General features: G+C 37.6%; 2 protein-coding genes across 4 annotated transcripts; one reads left to right on the top strand and one right to left on the bottom strand.

Moving 5' to 3' along the window:
* Nucleotides 1–17: 17 nt before the first annotated feature.
* Nucleotides 18–6,114, top strand: scamp4 (secretory carrier membrane protein 4). Of its 2 annotated transcripts, none has more exons than XM_079593209.1 (7): nt 18–213; nt 628–746; nt 864–992; nt 1,517–1,673; nt 1,762–1,863; nt 4,296–4,413; nt 4,536–6,114. In XM_079593209.1, exons 2-7 carry the CDS (start codon nt 740–742, stop codon nt 4,716–4,718), a joined length of 696 nt encoding a protein of 231 aa, XP_079449335.1. In that variant the 5' UTR covers nt 18–213; nt 628–739; the 3' UTR covers nt 4,719–6,114. The 2 variants fall into 2 exon arrangements, with proteins under 2 accessions (XP_079449335.1, XP_079449336.1); XM_079593210.1 differs by having other exon boundaries at nt 115–213; nt 648–746; nt 4,536–5,522.
* Nucleotides 6,110–20,604, bottom strand: LOC306988316 (semaphorin-4E). 2 transcript variants are annotated; one of them, XM_079593206.1, is made up of 15 exons: nt 20,216–20,604; nt 14,860–15,196; nt 13,033–13,178; nt 12,859–12,921; nt 12,636–12,734; nt 12,246–12,345; nt 11,272–11,376; nt 10,639–10,790; nt 10,369–10,541; nt 10,129–10,288; nt 9,656–9,878; nt 9,367–9,482; nt 9,025–9,188; nt 7,366–7,418; nt 6,110–7,291 (listed from the first exon to the last, which is right to left on the bottom strand). In XM_079593206.1, the coding sequence occupies exons 2-15, from the start codon at nt 14,969–14,971 to the stop codon at nt 6,573–6,575; spliced, it is 2,385 nt and encodes a 794-aa protein (XP_079449332.1). In that variant the 5' UTR covers nt 14,972–15,196; nt 20,216–20,604; the 3' UTR covers nt 6,110–6,572. The 2 variants fall into 2 exon arrangements, with proteins under 2 accessions (XP_079449332.1, XP_079449333.1); XM_079593207.1 differs by lacking the exon at nt 20,216–20,604 and adding an exon at nt 15,283–15,420.
* Nucleotides 20,605–21,809: the final 1,205 nt, after the last annotated feature.

Raw genomic sequence — 21,809 nt, 5'->3', positions numbered from 1 at the left:
TAGTCACAAGCGCTGAGACCACACCTTTGATCATCTTGTGATGGGGCTTGTAGTGTTCAACAGTTAAAACGTCCGTCTGCCACGTACAAAACAGGCCGCTTTTAGAACTACAGTTCCCACAATGCATCAGAACGCTTCCAGTCCGCCACGTGATCGCCAGGATTCAATACAGACTGCAGACGCATCCTCATCAAACTATTTAGCGGTGCACAGGTATCGTCGGCAATATAAGTTTTTATTGTGAAATAAGATTTTATTATATTATCAAAGCAATGTTTTTTTCTTTTAAGCACGTGGAATAGCATTTCTAATTTGCGTAGATGTGGTATAGTTTGACTGTTGATTTTCTACTGCAGTTGTGTTTGACAGTGCATGGTTAGCTGTTGGCCTGTGCTATGTTTTCCAATATGCTGTAAAATATCGTTAATGTATACTTATTTTAAACAACAACACATATTCAAACACATATTAAACAAAATAAGCAAGCCCTAAATTTGTCATGATCTTATGCGGCATTATCAACAGTTATTTATCATTTATTCAATGTACACAATGTTGTGTGGTCAGAACTTAAAGGCTGATTATTATATCCTAAACTATTGTTAATAATGTTTTGCATGTTTTTAGGATATCTGTGTGTCTTTTAGCACTGCAAACATCAGTGTATCAGTTCAGAAAGGGGAAAAGTTAATTAGCACCAGAAACATCAACATTATCCACCTTTTCTCAAAATTGAGAAATGACAGGTAGGTCAGTTTTGGTTGGCATAAAAAAAACTATAAATGTTACTGTTTTTATTTGCTTTTTGGTCCCTTGTTATTGCTGTGGTTAAAAAATGAATAATTTCCCTTTTTGCCTGACAGATCGAGCAAACAACTTCCCCCCTCTGCCGAAGTTTCTTCGCATAAAGCCATGTTTTTACCAGAATGTGGACGAGGAAATTCCCCAACCCCACTGCCAGCTTGTGCGGCGTGTTTACAATCTTTGGATCTGTGAGTAAAGAAATGCTAACTTTACTGGGAATAGTTTGGTTTCAGAAGTTCCTAAGTTTGACAGAAGCAGTTAAAGGGATAACGTTTTAAATAAAAATCTATTTACCCTCATGTTTTTCCAAACTCGTAAGACCTATGTTCATCTTCGAAACACAAATAAACATCTTTTCAATGAAATCCGAGAGATTTCTGTCCCTCAATTGACAGCTATGCAACTACCACATTGACGCTTTAAGAAGTTCATAAAGAGATCATAAAACTAATCCATATGAATTGAGCGGTTTAGTCCAAATTTTCTGGAGACACGATCGCTTTATATGATAAATATGTCAATGGAGTAGCTGTCAATATGACACAGCTGTCAATGGAGAGTACAGAACTGGCTCATATTTCTTTAAAAAGATCTTAATTTTCCGAAGATGAACTAAAGTCTTACAGGTTTGGAACGACATGATCATTTTTGGGTGAACTATCACTTTAAGATCTGATTGCTTTGTCTGATGACTGCTATTCTGTTTTTCCAGTGTACTCTATCACACTTTGTGTTAATGTGGTGGCCTGCATAGCCTGGTGGGCCGGAGGGGGTGGAGCGATCAACTTTGGCTTTTCGATCCTCTGGCTGCTTGTTTTCAGTCCATGTAGCTATACCTGCTGGTTCAGGCCGCTCTATAAAGCATTCAGGCAAGGAAACTCTTTTTGGCGAAGGACAAATTTGCTAAGGTTGTTTTTTCACTTTGATTGAACTGGGGGTTGTTTTGTGTCTTTTCAGGGCTGATAGTTCCTTCAACTTCATGGCCTTCTTCTTCATTTTCTTCCTGCAATGTGTTCTCGCTTTCATCCAGAGTCTTGGAATATCAGGTTGGGGTGCATGGTGAGTAACATTGAAATGTTAGGATATTTAATATGAGTTTATGAGTTGAGTTAACATTCAAAGTTCCACTTCAAGGGCACTGCCATCTACCCTTTGAATGGAGTAGGGTATAGGGATGCTCAAGAGCAATAAGCACGCCCCAGTTCGTCACTTATTTGGTTCCCCTGGAAACATTTCCGTTATGGTCTGTGTTATTTGCAGCGCGTTTCTGTATGTGGTTGTGTTGTGAGTATTTGGAGCACACGTATGTTGTGAAACTTATGAAGATGTTTTCTTAATTTGCGGGTGGTTTTTTTTCTATTTGCATGTGTTTTCTTCAGTTGCAGCGTGTTGAGCTCTCTCGGCCACCGTACTTTTTTCCCTTGGTCGAACATTATTAAAGTTAGAGCTTATTTAGATATATATTAGCCGAATGGCTTAGTGCAGGCGCTAATGGATCCAAGTTTGTATCTTGTAAATTACCACACTAATAATTTCCAGAATGGTACCAAACTTCTACAGTAGTACAAATAGGTTCTGTACTCATACAACGAGGCATTGGAAAGTATGTACATCAGGAGTTTATTTAAATAACACTTGCCTGATGGCGTATGCTACCGCAAACATGGACGTCGACGGTACTTCAGTGATTTGGGAAAAGCATGTAAAAATCCTGGCAGAAAGCGATGCATAAGGATGTAGTGTAACGACGAATTATAATTTTTTCCGAAGTGTTGACAACTTAGTGTTAACTAATAATTTTTACAAATTGGTACTACCAACAAAATATTAGTGCATTCCTGGAACTGGGCATCATAACACTACATCCTTATGCATCGCTTTCTGCCAGGACTTTTACGTGCGTTTCCCAAATCACGGAAGTTACGGCGACGTCCGGGTTCGCAGTAGCATAAGTCATCAGGCAAGTGTTGACTAAAGGGTAACTAAACCCTAAAACAACTTTTTTTAGTTAATGATCTGTAAGAACAGGCTTTAGTTATGCCGTTCATTGATTCAAGTAATTTTTTTGATGTTTGGGTATAAAGTGTTTTAATTCTACAATATATGGTGTAAAAACGTCTGAGTGCTGCCCTCTTCAGGTTGAACAGTGGCTACTGCAGTTGAATTTTCCTATTGGAAGTTGTGGGTAAGAGGGTACCAGCTAACCACGCTCTTGCCTACAGAGAGACCCGTCTCCGGTGCCGTCTCAGCTTTTATTAATATGATATTCTAATATCGATATTAGCAGTGTGCAAAAAGGATCTCATAACAGCCACCGAGCGAATGCACAGAGTAACGTTAACATAACTTTCAACACACTTAAACATATTTTAGCATGATTGTTTTGACCAAGTAAAGCAGCGCTGCATTACCCCACAATATTAATTCATCAGATAAAATGACATGAGTAGTGATTCTGCACTTGCGTCTGTTTTATTAGAATGAAATAAAATATGAATTTAAGAGATCAAACATACCTGTAACAATGTTCAGAGAAAAAAAAGGGGTAGATGTTACTTTAAACGTAACTTTAACCATAAAATATGCATAAAAAACAGAGGGAAAGGAGCGGCAGCGGCCGACTGTGGCATATTGTAGCATACTAAAACCAGCAAGGTAAAATGTCCCAGGCTCTTGCTCTCCCGCCCTGCTCTATACCACAGTAACGCTAATAAAACTTTAATACATTATCTCACAGATGAACATGATTTCATGAGTCCCATCGGATGTTACCATCGGCTGTGGAGGTGAAGACGACAACTCCCATGATTCATGGCGTCATCACGCTACTCCTTAGTTATTGTTTTGAATAAGTGACCTCTAGTGTTTACATACTGTGCCTTTTAAATAGACTTTTATACAAAAATGTATCACGGTGTCCACAAAATGCAGCACAACTGTTTTCAACATTGATAATAATAATAAGTGTTTCTTGAGCAGCAAATCAGAATGATTTCTGAACGATCATGTGACACTGAAGAGTAATGATGCTGAAAATGTAGCTTTGATCACAGTACAGGGGTGTGCAAACTCCTGGTGGGCCACTGTCCTGCAGGGTTTAGCTCCAACTTACCTCAACAGACCTGCCTGGAAGTTTCTAGAATGCCTAGTAAGATTCGCTGGTTCACGGGTGTTTAATGTGGGTTGGATAGTCTTCTTTCAAAAAAAATTTTTTTTAAATGACCAACCCCAAACGGTAGTTTGTATTCTGCTTTACCCCAACTGTAACTTTTTTTCCATATTTATTTGTAATAATCAAAACAATTATAAATGATTGTAGTTATTTATTCTTAGTTTTTAAAAGGGATCTTTTTGTGGTAATCAACATTATTATTATTTAACAAATGTTGTGGATTGAGCTTAACATGTGTTGTATCAATAAATCCAATCTTTGTGTGCCCATTTTAATACTTCCAATGATGTTGACTCGCCATATTTTCCTCTCTTCACAGTGGTTGGATTGCCACAGTGATGTTTTTCAGCACGAATGTAACCTCGGCTATATTCATGCTCATCTGCACTCTACTTTTTACCGTAGTTACGGTTCTCATGGGACTTGTTCTCATCAAGGTATGATTTGAACACACAACCCTTAACTCATCATTACTACTAAAAAATGTTTTACTTTAAAGAGCAAATCCTTAAGTTAAAACAAAAGAGCAAAGTGTCACATTAGTGTTGTCCCCTCAAAGGTCCATCGACTATATCGTGGTGGAGGCGGCAGTTTACAGCGGGCGCAGGAAGAGTGGAGCACGGGTGCGTGGAAGAACCCCACTGTGAGAGAAGCCGGATTCAACGCCATCTCTGAAACCGGCCCCAGCCTGCCTCAGTATCCAGCCGCTGTGCCCAACTACCCAGAGAGCGGACCCTGGTGATACCTTTTTTGAACTACAGATGGAGCAAGAGCACCACTGTTTGTCTTAACGTCAAAGGGGCAGTTTGCAGAGGGACATTACCCAATATTTTTGTGCAGAGAATGTAAGAAAACACTTCAGCCAGATCACAGACTTGTGAATGGTTATTTTGCTTTTGTAATATTTTTTTTTTAATATAGCGAAAATATGTTAATCACTCCTTAAAAGAATGTGTATAGGTTTTTTTTTTTTTTTTTTTTTTTTGAGCTGTAAAGAGTAGATCTCTTGAACACTGATTTAAACAGAAGTGTATGACGATCGAAAATGTGTCAAACCCCTGTTCTGGGTGCAAATTCTGACAGAAACGCTAACCAGAAGGTTAAATGGCCAATCAAAATAAGCAAACTGCTCCTTTAAAGACATCTCAACACATACTACCCTCACACTGACTGCAAAATGGCAGAACATTAGTTCAAAAATAGAAAAAAAAGGACACTATTATATAATATTACATTGATGAATTGACTTCAGTTCATCTGAGCCTTGATCTTTCTTGTCATTCCATTGACTTGTTTGAAAATGAAAAGAATGGTTGCACATCAAATCTGATTCAAAGATCATGTTAAAACAAATGCATATATAGCAGACAATCGCTTTACTGTTTTAGGGAAAGTGATTTTTGAGAGGGGGAAAAGCATGTCTGAGTGTTCTTTTCTAAATCATGGCAGCTTTTCTATTTACCTCAAGAAATTCGGTCTTGCATCTCTTCCACATCAGCGCTTATGCAGTTAATTTACTGTTTTTTTTTTTTTTTTTACTTCAGATAATTATTCACTTACACTTTTAAGATTCACAAGCATTAATTAAATGTCTTTGTAAATGGTATGATTTGCATATGACACGCCCCTTTTATACACTGCAGCAAAACGTTTCAGATTTTTTAAAAGTTCTATGACCGGGAATGCTTCCTTGCAAACACATCTTGTGCCTGCTGTCTTTCTGTTTAAAGCTTTTCACTTCTTTGAAATGAAGACCGCCTTAATTCTTCATGCATATTAAGCATGTGTGAACCAATAGCTTTCGAGTTTCCCTCAAGTGCTACAATTTATTGGTGGATGTTGCTATATCCTGTGCTATTTTTACTACTGGCGTATAAATATGCGCATTTATTCCTGGTTTCATCTCGCTGAGTTTACAGTTGTGGTTGGCTGGAGGCTGAAACACTCAATTTTAATATGTGACTTGATCTTTGGTCCTTTTTGCTCAATATCTCCCTCCACAGAGCTACAGGAGGTTGATTTTGCAGCGTTTCATGACTGTTTTTGTGTAGCCAATGTATTCAACAATCCTGCATAATATTATGACATGTGCCTGGAATGGCTCTCCAGCTTCAAGTTCAATAAAAATATTCCTTTTCAGACTGTAGTCGCTTTTATTGCGGTCACTCTCTATGCATACTTCCCTACTAAATAATAGGTGAAAAGCAGTATGTGAATACTGTGAATGAGTAGTGTGTCTAAATTCCTAGCATTAATTGAGGTGAAACAGGAGAGAGAACAGACAGTGTTGTAAAGAAATGTGTGCGAGTACACCGGGTCACGGCACCAAATAATACTGACTTGTATTGACATTCATACAGAAGTGACATGGCTGAGGTGTCACATGTCACTAAGATTGCAAAGTTCATTTTGAAGTTGAGCTACTGATTGGTAGGATGTTTTACCTTAATATTTCTTAAGAAACATTTAGTTTTTTCACATTTATCTAAATTTTTAATGAAGCTTTGACCAACTTTTATAGTTTAAATGTATGATTTTTTTTTTATTAGTAATAAAAAAATAAATAAGTATAAAAATTATATAAAAGAATAAAATCTTAAATCTCAGACTCATCCGTAATGTACTTAGAAATATGATTGTTCGTTGACGTATCCCCATTGCTGGTATTCCTGTGGAAGCTGGTTGCTTCAATAGTACTGTTTGTTGTGACACACAACCTGACCATTGGCTGTTTAGTGTCCACGGCATCACTTCCTGTGCGCATGTATTCCCTTTCTGGAAGATTCCTGTGGCTTTTGATTGGTTGTCTCCCACAGCACATAAATGGAGAGATGTGGCCCATGTACACGTTCCAGATCAGCAGACAGGCCACCATAACGGATATCAAGGCCAGCGCCACTTGCATTACCACCCATTTACTCTCACTGCTCTGATTTGTAGCATATGATGGAGGCTTTTCGGTTTTATGCAAACCTGATGATGTTGTGTAGCTTTCAGTAAGTATTCCCAATGTAGTTTTAATCTTATCCGTCACAACTACTGGGAAACGTTCACACAAGTCATAAATGGCAAGTGTTTGGGTGTACTGTTTCCCTTTGGCCTGCTCGACTGACGTGCAGGTATAGACTCCAGCGTCATTGGCTGAAGCGTTGTAGATTAGGATGCCATCACTATAAATAGTGTACTTCCTGTTTGAGTAGGGGAGTGGCTTTCCAGCAAAGTTCCAGTTGACCTGGGCCAGGTTAGAGTCTGCTCGACACAGCAACATGACGTTGTTTCCCAGTATCAGGGTGCGGATCTTTGGTTCCACGGTAGCTGATGAAGGGGAAAACATGTTAAATAAAGCCCTGATTTTAATGTGGAATCTAAACAAAAAAGTTACTACATACCTGATGTTGGGCATTGAGTGGCATCCCCGTCTTTCAGGCTTTGTATCAGATTTCTAAAATGCAAAAAGGTTGATGTTAACTGTCAGTATGGGTTGTTTAGTCCTGTAGATATTAGATCTGCAAAGTGGTGGTTAAAGGAATGATTTACTGAGCCTCAGCAACAAAAAAGCTGACTGAAAGTAATGAAATTTAGTTGTATTGTTTAAAGGTGCATTAAGTGATTTATGAGAAAGTGGATCAGACCGAGCAGCACAACACATAGTAGCCAATCAGCAGTAGGGGGCGTGTCCACTCATGATGGGGGAGGAAAGAGAATGAGCCAATCAGCAGTAGGGGCGTGTCCACTCATTATGGGGGAGGAAAGATAGTGAGCCAATCAGCAGTAGGGGGCGTGTCCACTCATGATGGGGAGGAACGAAAGTGAGCAAATCAGCAGTAGGGGGCGTGTCCACTCATGGGGAGGAAAGAGAGTGAGCAAATCAGCAGTAGGGGGCGTGTCCACTCATAATGGGGAGGAAAGAGAGAGAGCCAATCAGCAGTAGGGGCAGGGTTCTAAATTAACTTTTTTGATCACCAGCCAATGTGGCTTATCAGCCAATCAGAATATCCACTAGCCAATTTTTTTACTTTAAAATTATTAGATCCTACTTTGAAATTGTTTGCGGCAATCTTGACAATACATGACGACATTATTGTGATCAAACACTAGCCATTCACGACCCGTCAGCCATTTGGCATTACATTTTATTTTCTTAGTTTCTCTGTCGATACCCTTCTCATCCCCTGCCTTGTTCCTCTTCTCACCCCCAGAAGTCTGTCCTAACCACCGCCGCATTTCGTTTAATATTAACCTACTTTACTAGCCAACTCCGTCTCTCATTTCTTGTGTTTTCTGTGTCTGTTCGTTTCCATGGTTTCTCGCACTGGTTTCACTGCAAACTGCGCGCAGCCAATGGCCGTATGAAACGTCATCATGTAGCATTACGGCACAGTGTTCATGGGAAATGTAGGAAGTACTGCCAGGGGGATAAATGACCGAGAACAGAGCGGAACAGTATCATGCATGTAATACTTCATGCATCACCGGCCAAACCGGCTAGTAAGTTTTTATTAACACCCGCCAAAATTAATTTTAACCCGCATTTGGCGGGTTGGCGGGTGTTAATTTAGAACCCTGAGTAGGGGGCGTGTCCACTCATGATGGGGAGGAAAGAGAGTGAGCCAATCAGCAGTAGGGGGCGTGTCCACTCATGATGGGGAGGAAAGAGAGTGAGCCAATCAGCAGTAGGGGCCGTGTCCACTCATAATGGGGAGGAAAGAGAGTGAGCCAATCAGCAGTAGAGGGAGTGAGCCAATCAGCAGTAGAGGGCGTGTCCACTCATGATGGGGAGGAGAGAGAGTGAGCCAATCAGATATCAACAGTGTTTCTCAGAAATCGCTTACTGCACCTTTAATTAAATGTTATCATTTTAAATTATTACTTCTTTCTTTTTTATATAAATAAATAAACCAAAACTGTAAGTTATTTGCTGAAAAACAAAACAGTCTTTTGGGATTTCTCCAGAAAAGGAAAGTCTTTGTTTTGGAACGACATGAGGGTGAGTAAGTGACAGGATTATTTTCTTGATATGGCATTGTTCTTGTGTGCGAGTGTCTTACCCTTTTGGGTCCTCAGGTGATGTGGGTAATCTAGAGCACCGCAGAGTGGTGACGTCCCAGGCACAGTAAGGGTCTCTGGCCAGCACACAGTCCAGACAGGAAGAATAACGACTGCAGTTGCTGACGGGCATTTGTACAACCCCAGACGCAGAGCCTGCGTACAACTGGACCAGACAGACAACTCATGATGATTCATGCTTTTTTTCATGCAACTACCGGTAAATAATCCTCCACTTTGGCTTTCTAATCATTAGCAATTATGAGTCATTACAATGAAATCAAATCTGAATATAATTGAAATAGCAACTCTTATCTATACCCATCATCCCCAGTATTGCGTACCTGATTCTGGTAAAGTCGTAGGATGTCAATCGGCTCAGAGTTCTGAAACAATTTAACTTCTTCAATGACGTGTATTTCTCCATCATAGTTCACTGCTTTCTGCACATAACCATTTTCTGATGGAAAACAGAAAACAATTGACAGCTTTTTAACATTACTCAACGAAAAAACAAACAAATTCAATAGCTCAGTCCAAGGTACAATTAACATTCCTCTGAATGACAGTTTACACACACCCTCTAACTGACTTTAAGAGCTGCTCCGCCCTAGAGGCTAAAGGTAATCTCACCTGTGCCGACAAACATCACAGGATAGGACTGTCCATCCGATGCAGTTACGACCTCTACCACAAGGCGGGTCAACAACGGGCCTCTCTTGAGCAGCAGGGGCTTGCCTGTGATTGGACGGACGGCGTCGTCCATGAGAGGCCGGTCTCGGATGAACTGCAGGGTTTTATCAGGGAGGTCCAGGGTCCCTTTTATTCCCAAACTCCTCGCTGCGTTGTTGATGCACTGTGAATATTGTACATGAAAATAAGATATATATTTATATAGAAATATACTCCATTCATGTTTTTTGGGATAATATCAGTATATTCTTTGACATTTGTTACAATGTTTTGTTATATAACCATGTTATATAAATAGGGTTTTTAAAGTAAACCATAGTATGTTTCTATATGGTAGTTTTTAACTATTTTAACATCTTAAATATTACATGCATCCCCTTAAAGACTGTATCAGACTATTAATGACCACTCACAGCTCCTGGTCGGGGGACAGGAATATCTCCGTTGTACGTGACCCACTTCACATCAGACATTTCCACGGTCACCTCCGTCTTAAATTTTCCACGAGAGAACACCTCGCTGATGTCGGTTACATTAAATGCACATACCGCTGAAGACTGATCTGTTGAGCGCCTGCATACACAAACACAACTGTGAGCTGAGTGAATTCAGATACCAAAAAAAAAAAAAACACCACGCAGGACGAAACTTACGATTGAGAGGTGAAGACAGCGTAAAAGACACTTTTCCTCCATTTCTCGTGGCGGACATGGAAGACGTCCTGTATGACGTAGGGCAGACTGGGCTCAGGGACAGAGCAGTCCAGACGAGCCTTCAAGAAAGAGGTCCATTTCCTTTGGAGGGTCCTTTGACCACCTATATCACCCTGTAAACGGGAAAATGACAAAAGTCTTTAGAAGATCAGGGCTAAATATGCTAATTCCTTCCGTTTCCCCTGGTTAAAGGGACCAGTGAAGTGTTACCTTGCAGACTCTGGCGACACGCGACACCACAAGCTTGTTGTAGAAGTCGTACTCCACGGCGTTCTCACTGAAGAACATGTAGACTTTGTCATCGTCGCCCTCAGCACTGTCCTCACTTTCTGGGACCACGTCCATGTAGACGAAGCTTGGCTCTTGAGTGGGTAAATGTGATTTTTTACTATGTTCGGAGCAGTTGTTATTGTGAACTAAAAATAATGATATATTCTGATATATTCTATATCCGAATTATAGCAAAAAAAATAAATAGAATATAAATCGTACATACATTTTTTTATAATAAGTTGCATTAAATTACTAGCAATTACAAACTTAATAGTAAATTACTAAAAACCACTAACTTTAAGTTGATGTAAAATTACTAAAACTGAAATAGAATCAATAAAAGCAAATATTTTAAAAACTAAAAAACGACAAAAGCACATAACAAAATGACAAACTTAAATTAAAATGAGAACTGAAAACATGAATTCAAAAAGACTCATTCAAAATATGAATAAATACTAGAATATTATTTACACAAAGCCTTTTATTATTAATCTACAATTAGAATAATAAAAGTCTGTAATTAATCTTTGTTTCCTGGAGGAAGTCTTGTCATCACGTCTGACATACCATTGAAGCTTCTTAACATTGTGCGCAGTGTATTGGGAGAGGTGCGGAGTAGGACCGGGTCCGAACCCAGAAAGTTTAAGGACGTGGCAGAATACAGGTCTTCATCTATGGAAAAAAAACAACTTTTTTTATATACATTTTTTCCCTCCACAATGCATTTAAAGTGCCCATATTATGCTATTTTAAAGGTTCCTAACTTTGTTTTGGAAGTCTCCTACAAAAGGTTTACAATTTTCTCATAATAAACACTGCACACCACCTCTTTTCTCAAAGAGTGTGAAAACGGTTAGTTTGAAGATTCAGTCTCTCTAAAACCCTACACTCTGCTCTGATTGGTCAGATCGTCCTGTCTGTTATGATTGGTCTACTCTGCTCTGATTCGTCAGATGGCCCAGTCTGTTATGATTGGTCTACTCTGCTCTGATTCGTCAGATGGCCCAGTCTGTTATGATTGGTCTACTCTGCTCTGATTCGTCAGATGGCCCAGTCTGTTATGATTGGTCTACTCTGCTCTGATTCGTCAGATGGCCCAGTCTGTTGTGATTGGTCTACTCTGCTCTGATTCGTCAGATGGCCCAGTCTGTTGTGATTGGTCTACTCTGCTCTGATTCGTCAGATGGCCCAGTCTGTTGTGATTGGTCTACTCTGCTCTGATTCGTCAGATGGCCCAGTCTGTTGTGATTGAAGTCTGTTGCAAGACCGTAGGCTGGCATTATACAAATTTCTTACATTGTTTCGTAGGTTTGTAACAGGAAGTGAGACATGAATTGCAGACGACTCTTTTCGGCAGTTCAAAACGATTCTTTCTTTTAAGAGACAATAACTTAATTTGTCGTGCACTTTTTAATCTTTAAAACTGCAGACCTTTTACCTTCACAAAGAGCTATATTACACAATGCATGAAAGGTAATATTCGAAAAAGCATAAAAGGACACTTTAAACTGCTAAAAAACCTGCATGGACGACACACATACCAACTATAACAGAAGAGGATCTCTGGAACGGATCGAAAGGACATTTCCCCCTCCCGTCTTCCAGCTTTCCCTCCAGCTTCAGCTGCCCGTCACTGTACGTCTGTTCAAACAAATGCAATGAACGCAAGGTTTTTTTATCTTGTTTTTTAGCACTATTACACTAGCGCTTGATGGATCACATGACACCTGACGTTCCTAATCTCATACCAGGAAGAAAGTGATGGATTGCTAAAATGAAAACAGTGAGTACAATGACAATGTAAAAGCCAATTATTTAATTTTGTTTGTCTTTATACTTTAATATGAAATATAATAACATAGAAAATGTGTAAATATAAAAATATTTTTAAAAACATGAAAATATTTAGTTTTTCTGGTTATGTCACTTACTATGTAATCGCAGGTTGGGCTAAAGGCGTTTGTTCCGCACACGTACATCATGCTGCTGTTCATTTGATGTAGCATCCGTACATAATTATGACAGTCGATCTGAAAAGGTCATCAGATTTTTGATATCATATAGAAAAACAACCTCCCTTGTTCAAAGCATTTATGCTGATGTGTTTATGTGTCTTTGTGAGAATGTGTGGCAGTTACAGAGATCTTTACTCACGTCAGGATGTTTTCCTTTGGAGGTGCACTCCTTTTGTTTCTCTTCTGTAACCTTCCAAAGCACCTGATGGGTGGAGAGAAATCAATACAGACTACAGATATGCTGTTTTGAAACAGGGTGGAAGAATTGTCTTGTTGTTGCCAAGAGATAAAGGAAAGGAAATCAAACCGGCACCTTAGACTTGGCGACGGAGATATCGTTTATGTCGAGGGCGTAGACGGCCTCTCTCGCCCCCAACACCAGCAGACCCAGATCCTCCCTAATCAGCATTGTGGAGTAATTCCAGATACCTTCCTCTTTAAACATGATCACATGGTTATCTAAAGACAAAAACATACATGCAGGTAGAATAACAATGAGTTTTCTATTTGTCAATGAAGCATTATAGCCAAACATGAACATGGTCCAATTAGAGTTAAACTCTAAAGGAGGTGCTTAACCTTCGGAAGATGTTTGATCAGCAACCACAGGATGTCAAAGTAAATATTAAATATATATGTGAACATGCAGTTTGATTTTCATTCATTTGCTATAGAGTGCAACAGTGCTCGCCCTCTATTCAGCAGCGCTGGTTCTCGAAGTATTTCTTCGGTCACACTTTTTAGATTAAGGTCCAATTCTCACTATTAACTACGACTTTTGCCTTAATAAACTCCTAATTACTGCTTATTATTAGTTGTAAGGTTGTTAAGTTTCGGTATTGGGTTGGATCAAGGGATGTAGAATATGGTCATCCAGAATAAGGCATTAATATCTGCTTTATAAGTACAAATAAACAACCAGTATCCTAGTAATATGCATGCTAATAAGCAACTAGTTAATAGTGAGAATTGGACCCTAAACTACAATCCCATGAAGCATTGCGAACTGCATAAACGAATTAAAAACAATATATATATATATATATATATATATATATATATATATATATATATATATATATATATATATATATATATATATATACACACAAATATTTAAGTATATTGACTCGATTACACCATTCGCAGTGCTTCATGTGAGTGGGTGGAGCTAAAGAGCTTGCATTTTGATCGTCTTGAACTCTGATTGGTGGAATTTTCTGTACAGCATTATGGGTAATGTAGTTTTCACCACAAATTCCCATTAAACACGATCATTTTAAAACCAAATTGAAATAATGCGGGCTAATGGCTTCAACACAAGCAAATACTATCGATTAACAACCTCGTAGCTCACAGTAGGTCTGTCTTTAAAAGGTTTATAAGTTATAGTTCAAAATAAATTTCTGTATGGAGAAAATGAATAGGACTTTTACTTCTGGAAATCGACTGTTGCGCACTATGGGGATTTTCAAACCTATTTCCAAACATTTGGCAACATGTCTACATACTGAAAATCCTGATTTTTGTAATTTTGTAAGTTCCTAGCAATAAACATAATTTTTTACATTCATTTTCAGGTTTATAAAATAAATATAGATTTATTTACATTAAAAAACAATGGCAGAATGTGTTGCAACAAGTAACAGGGTTTGATCTACCACTCAGAAGGTATCAAATGTTCTTTTGTAGTTATTGATAAACTATGAAAATTACTTATATTTTATTCTTACAATAACAGGGTTGACTATTGAGCTTGATGAATGATAAAAATTACTTATTTTAAATTAAAAATTAATTAAAAATTTGGTTTAGATATTAAATTAAAATCAGTTAATCATTAAAGTTTTACAACAATGGTTTAAATATAATTTTGATAGATTAAGTCAAAATTGTGATTTGCATATATTTGAATGAAAAGATACAGACAAGTTCAAGACTTCAAGAGGTGTCACATGTCAAAATCACATAATAAGTTGATGTACAGACATCGGTTGTGTACTTTTTATGTTAGATACTTAGTTTCTATAGCATATCTAATAGAAAAACATGAGATTTGTGTGCTGTATTTGCTACATATGCTAATGCTGATATTTAGCTCACAGTACTCAACTGTGAACTCAAGAAAGAAGACCCGTACCTTCATATTCAATGGTTTTTCGGGGGGTGCTATTCAGATTGCTCCATCCAGTGTAGGCACATGTCAGAAAGATGCCATGCAGAACGATGAAGAACAACAGAGGATAAAACATGGCTTTGTCACTTAAACAAAACAAAAAAAAAACTACAAAATTATTACTTCAACATTTAGCATAGTTAACAATCAGCTTTGTTTTTCCATAGTAGATAGGGCTATATGTAGGCGTCCGTATCCAAATACGTTTATCATTTGAGAGTTTTTGTGGCCAAAAGTGGTAGTCCATGATGCTGGATGCTGAAGGACTGGAAATAAACCTTGTCCACTCTCCCGTCTACATCTGTAGAACAAAAACACACGTTACACTGAGATCTATTTCAAATACACACACATACATTTGATCCCTTCCCAAACACGAAGATTCACCTGAAGGCCTGTTCCTGCACGAAGTGCACTGAACCATTCGATTTCAACTGGAGGGTGACGATAGAAAACAAAATCCTCCACTTAAACTCATCCCTTAGTAAACACCTCAACTCAAACCTGCTTAACCTACACATTCCTCGCAATGCTGTATACCACCAGGAATTCAACGGTGACTCATTGTTGTTGCACCAAAACCGCGCGCTGACAGATCACGGCAATCGTTTGTGGTTGAAAACAAGAAACACGGGTCGTTTTCCCACTCAGTTGGGGCTGGATGTGTGCGAGGAGGCAGGCTGAGACATGTGTGGATTAGGGTACGAGGAGGATACCTGAAATTGTTGATGCCTTAGGCTTAAAACACGCTTAAACGCCGTTGCATGTTCGCGTGACGCTGTGTGGGATAATCCACAACAGTCGTCGTGTTTGAAATGTTTACATTCAAACGAGATGCTTGTCTTGCGTGTTCGATTGAGCAACGTCCAAAAAGTTCAAGATCAAGAGATAACAACCTGAAAATAAATGTTAAAATAGCTCATTGTTTGGAAGTCAGGCATGATAAGAGCTAGTTTTCTGAAGAGAATGTGAGGGCTTGCTTAAATAAGTGAGCATGATTTTTCTACTTCGCCTAATTAAAAACAGTTATTCTAGTTAGTCAAACACAGGCCTATGGGGTGAATCAAATGAATTATTCAGTTCACTGCAGACAGGCTTGCTGTTACTCATGCCTTTAAAGAGCGTTCATCAAATCCAATTATTGCTGAGTAAGAACTTATCGGACGAGCCTCTCCCACCTGTTCACATGCTCACAGGGCCGTACACTTGTTGCCTCGCGGCCTTATCAGGCAATGACTTTGTAGGCAGCGTTTGCGCTTGAAGGCCCCTCACAAAACAATATTTAAAAAAAGCAAATATTTAATTACTACAATAGTATTTTTTCGCTAGAAATGACATCAGAAATGGAAACCGTTGGTCAAAAACGTACATTTACACAAAAAAACTGACCAGACACCGCAACTTTCAGACACCAATTATTATTTTTTTAGCTCAACTGACACGGAATGCAATGCAAAGGATTGTGGGATATCAAAAGCAGTGAAGGATACATCTACGCTGCCTTCAAAAATCCATCAAATGAATGGGATCTCAGGAGACAGGTAGCGGACCCCCACCTGCTGTTAGCATTCCATTGTTTATTTCACGTTTATAGAAACACGACAACGTATAAAAGGCGTCATTACCTTGTATCTTACGTTATGGCCCCGTAGCAGCAGTTTTTGTAAAAATAGGCTAACAATTGCATCATAACCGTGCGACTCTGTCGCACAAGTCGAGAAATTACCATATAGACAGGCGGAGAAGCTCACAAGCAATCGGGGGGACGTGGAAGCATAAAGTCCGATAAAGTCAAGGGAGAAGCCCACAGAGAGTGATAAAGTTGCTCCTGCTGCTAGCTCATGGACAGCTAATGCTCACGCTCTCCGTCTCTGCGAGATTCGGAAGAGAATGATTCAGATTTCTCTCGGCACAGCTACTAGAAGACCTACAGTTGTCAGACAGGTTGCTCACGTCACATCTACGTCATCAAGCTCAGTTTGAGCCTGCGCAGTTCGCCCAGCCATCAGGAAGTGAGTGCTTCTAATTGACTTCACTTTTCTTCGTTAAAACCATAGACAGTATATAAGATGGACACAGCGACCCCATAGATTTCAAAGGAGAAAAGTGAAGCCCATTTGAAGCAATCACTTCCTGATCGCCAGGCGAACTGCACAGGTTCAAACTGAGCTTGGTGACGTGAGCAACGTGTCTGACAGTTTTCAGTCTTCTAGTAGCTGTGCCGAGAGAAATCTAAATCATTCCCTTTCGAATCTCGCAGAGGCGGAGAGCGTGAGCGTTAGCTGTCCATGAGCTATGCTAGTTATTCGCTGTCAAAGTGACGCCAAAATGAATGGGAGTCAATGGAATGCTAACAGCAGGTGAAGTTCTGCTACAATGGCGGCTCCCGGGGAGGCTTCAGTTTCCGGCGGATGGATTACCCCCTCGGTTAAAACCTATGGGGTCGCTGTGTCTATTTTATATACGGTCTATGGAAGTGAAGCTAACTGTAATGATTCCTGTCTTGTGTGGACTTTTGTTATTATTTGTTCTGTGACATGTTTTGTAGTCCTTTGTAGTTTTTCTTGTTTATTAGTCTCCCCAGGTGTTTCTAATTAGCCACGCCCACTTGTTATCTTGTTAAGCTTGTTTGCCTGTGTATTTAAGCCCTGTGTCTAGTTCAATCTTTGTGAGTTCTTGATTTTGATTTTGTTGTAGTATGTTGGTTGTTCTTTTCCTGAGTACTGATCCAGTCAAGTTTTGAGTTTGTTTAAATAAATTCCTGCTGCATATGGATTGTGCTTCCTCCTGTTTTCAACCGCATCGTAACAGAAACATTGGATTTGGACGTGCATGGATGCCTTCCTACCTTCCTATTATATATATATATATATATATATATATATATATATAACAACCTTTAAATAAGAATAATACATTTTTTATTAATTTAGTTTGTAGCATTAAATATAAAATATAATATAATAAATATATAATATTTTTTAAAGGTTATAAAATAAATGATTGCATTTATTTTATTTAAAATACATTAAAATGCTAATTGTACAATAATTTATATATTGCTATCAAAATAAAATCGAAGTCTGTAGTATGAACTGTAAAATAATAATAATATATATTTTTAATTGTTTGAAATAAATCGGGGCATTAAAAAAAGTTTGAGTCCTATTTGTAAATATAATGACCTAAATGCAGTTTTTTTTAATGATGAAATCAATAAATCAATAATTGTAATATTTTTTATATGAAAAAATGCTTCATTAAAAGAATGAATTTCTTAAAGAATTCTCAAAAATTATTTGGCATAATATTTCATTTTTATTAAGATTATTATTATTTTTAAATGTTATAAATATCAGACATTTTATTATTTTTACTTTATCAGAGAAAAATACTGTATTTATTCTTTAACCAATTCATGTAAAAAAAATGTGCATAGTCCTTGCAAAAAAAGAAAAATAACACATGAAACAGGAAGTGATATCAATGATAGCTCAAAAATGTGCCTAGTCCATGCATAAAAATAAAATAAAATAACACATGCAACAGGAAGTGATATCAATGATAGCTCCAAAAATGTGCAAGCATGCAAAAATAAATAAATAATAATACATGAAACAGGAAGTGATAGCTCATCTAAAAGACCCTGATGACTCGTCGAGGGAATTGCAAAGATTAAGCTAGAAAATCTTTTTAATATCTCTTGTATCATACTGTCATTTCGCACATTTAGCAACTGGTAATTCCAGCTTCAGGTATAAATAGAGGCCTTTTTAAATTAACTGTATGATCATAGTTCCTGAGTATTCAAATGGTTGAACTGAAAAGCTTTGTGATTTATTAACCTGCAGCCTTCCAATGACACTCCATGTGTCACTCACATTGCGAAACACTTTTTTTTTACGTTGGAAAAACACACCCAGTTTGGCCTTTGTTCGTACAAAACACTAAAACAAATACGCTTAATAATTGTGAGAATGCTGGAGGTGGCATTCGTCATCAGCTAAAGGTTAAAGCTCTTTGTAGAACGAACAACAACAACAACAACAAAATACTATTGTGGCACGACTATAGAATATATTCACAAAGACACTGAAAAAAAAAAAGTACTTAAACTAATAACGCAGTTGAGTATAGTTGCATAATATGAAGACCTGGGGAAACAGATGGGCGTTTAAAAAAAAGAAAGAAAAAAAAAAGAGGAACATTCCCTTCTAGCGTTCAGGCAAGTCAGAGCAGGACTTGAGACGCTGTTTCAATGTTTTATGGGAGTACACTCAAAAATAAAGGTTCTTTATCTGCAATTATGGTTCCACGAAGAACCTTTAACATCCATGGAACCTTTCCATTCCACAAAAGGTTCTTTATAATGGAAAAGGTTTTTAGATTAATCAAAATGAATGTTCTTCACACTTAGAAGAGTTCTTTTAAGAACTGTTCGCTGAAAGGTTCTTTTTCCCTTTCGGAACCTTTATTTTTAAGAGTCACAATCAAAACGTGTATTTCATCGCATTAGATCACAAAAAAATGAAAACATGCTTATTTTTATTAATGACATTTAATCAACAAGTGATTTTTGTCCATGTATTAAGTCAGTTCGTCTACAGTTTTCACTGGTGTACTATGAGATTAAGCAAAGGTGTATTTCATCACATTAACCATGTGTTCGAAAAAAATCATTATGAGCAATATGTTTTGTTTTATCATTTCAAACGCTTTAGATGTGTGTGTTATGCCCCTTGGTTTGATATAATCAAATGACATTTAGACTTTTTATGTGTGATTTAAGGGTCCAAATACTTGTGGAGCCATGTTGTTGTTTCTCCTTTGCATGGGTAACACACACTTTAGTTTAGGGGCCAATTCTCACAATTAACTAGTTGCTTAATAGTATGCATACTAGGATACTGGTTGTTTATTAGTACTTACGACGCAGATATTAATTCCTTGTTCTGCATGACCATATTGTTCATCCCTTGATCCAACCCAATACCTAAACGTAACAATACCTTACAACTAATAATAAGCAATTAGGAGTTTATTGAGTCAAAAGTCAGTTAATAGTTCGTTAATAGTAAGAATTGGACCCTAATATAAAGTGTGACCCTGTTTTCCTTCCTTTTTCTTGATCTATAAAACATATAAGTAGTCTAAATTGATGTCAAAGTTAAAGTATAGTAGCCATGGATTCACTAAACGCTGCTCAAACTATGAAGAAGCTTATGCACCTACAGAAAGACTAGCGCCTAATTAAGCATTTAAGTCTTTCATTCTTCTAAATTAGCCTAAACAAATATTATTACAACATAAATCAACTTACCAGAGATGTCAGAAATGCTCTTGAATGGCTGAATAATTGTCGCTCGTGTGTGTTCACTCCGAGTGAGTCTGACTGTGTGTGTGTGTGTGCGTGAACGTGAACACCCACCACCTGTGAGAGACCGTCCGTCACACATCCTGCTCATGAATCACCACGGGTCTGTCAGCTCATGAGTCTGCCAGCTGCTAGCTTGATGATTGTGAAATTATTATGATCAGATATTCTAGTGTGGGTGATGATGAGCCGTATACTATTTATTATGCTGCAATCGGAATTATCATTAATACGAATTTAGAAAATAAGACGTGAACTTGTCAAGTTTTGAAATCTCTGGAATCTCGAAGAAAATTTTTATATGCCTACCCGAGTTTCCGAGTTGGGCGTGTCATAAACTTTGAGGGAGAACGATTGCTGAAACTGGTAGGCTACTATATTAGTTTATTCCACAACAGCTACAACTCATTATTTTCGTTAAAGTAGCCTGATGCATATTTACATACACGAATAACCATTTGAACCATATAGCCTACATACACAGCAAATATAGCCTGCATTTGACCGAAATTCCAGATTCGTCCAGCAATTGAATATTTATGGTTGTCAATGTCAACAAATGGTTGTTACGCATAGAGATCACAGTGGACACCCATTCAAAAAGCCATTTTGCGTATGCATGGGTTTTGATTGCATAGTTGAACATAAAAACCACTAGTGCATTATTCATACACTGCTAAAAGTGGCAACTGGCCATCGGGTCTCCTGCTGGTAAAAAAAAAAAAAATGCTGTAACATCAAGTTGCATCTTGTTTGTCATATCATTGTTAAATTTTATTTATTTAAAATGTTATTATTTTAAAATTTTAAATATTAAAAGTATCTCAGATAGGGAGGAAATTCTGATGATCCATCATGCATCACTTGCTATATTTTAACTACAAATCAATGAAATCATACTATTACTGTGACTGTTGTTGTTGAAAATACTTCATCTGCAGTAACTTTTTTGGTTGTAAATAAATATGTGTGTTATAAGAATGTAATTTGCAGTTATGTCAAAAAAGCAATCTAATTACGTTATGCATGTTACTTTTAATGCGTTACTACTCGTTACATCAAAAAAGTAATTTGATTACGTAATGCATGTTACTTTTAATACTTTACCACTCGTTACATCAAAAACGTAATCTGATCATGTAATGCATTGATCGTTACATAAAAAAGTAATCTGATTACATAATGCATGTTACTTTGCGTTACTACTCGCAACATCAAAAAAGTAATTGATTTTGTAATGCATGTGTAATGTATTGCTTGTTACATCAAAATGTAATTTGATTACGTAATGCATGTTACTTTTAATGCTTTACTACTCGTAACATCAAAAAGTAATCTGATTATGTAATGCATGTTATTTGTAATGTATTGCTCGTTTCATCAAAAAGTAATCTGATTACGTTATGCATGTTACTTTTAGTGCGTTACTACTTGTAACATCAAAAAAGTAATCTGATTTTGTAATGAATGTTACTTGTAATGTCATACTTGTTACATCAACATTAATGTTAATTAAGTGATGTTCCAAAAATGTACAATG

The sequence above is a fragment of the Phoxinus phoxinus genome (genome assembly GCF_949152265.1).
Source record: "Phoxinus phoxinus genome assembly, chromosome: 20".
NCBI lineage: Eukaryota > Metazoa > Chordata > Actinopteri > Cypriniformes > Leuciscidae > Phoxinus > Phoxinus phoxinus.
The sequence above is the reverse complement of the archived record's forward strand: the minus strand, read 5'-3'. Positions and strand labels throughout refer to the sequence as shown.

Coding starts and splice junctions, on each gene's coding strand:
- scamp4 (XM_079593209.1), top strand. Junction 1,864..4,295: donor ATATCAGGTTGGGGTGCATG/GTGAGTAACATT, acceptor CTCTCTTCACAG/TGGTTGGATTGCCACAGTGA. Junction 4,414..4,535: donor TGGGACTTGTTCTCATCAAG/GTATGATTTGAA, acceptor GTCCCCTCAAAG/GTCCATCGACTATATCGTGG.
- LOC306988316 (XM_079593206.1), bottom strand. CDS start 14,971: ATGTTTTATCCTCTGTTGTTCTTCATCGTTCTGCATGGCATCTTTCTG. Junction 12,735..12,858: donor CCAAAGGAAAACATCCTGAC/GTGAGTAAAGAT, acceptor TGACCTTTTCAG/ATCGACTGTCATAATTATGT. Junction 10,542..10,638: donor GTGTCGCCAGAGTCTGCAAG/GTAACACTTCAC, acceptor TCCCGTTTACAG/GGTGATATAGGTGGTCAAAG.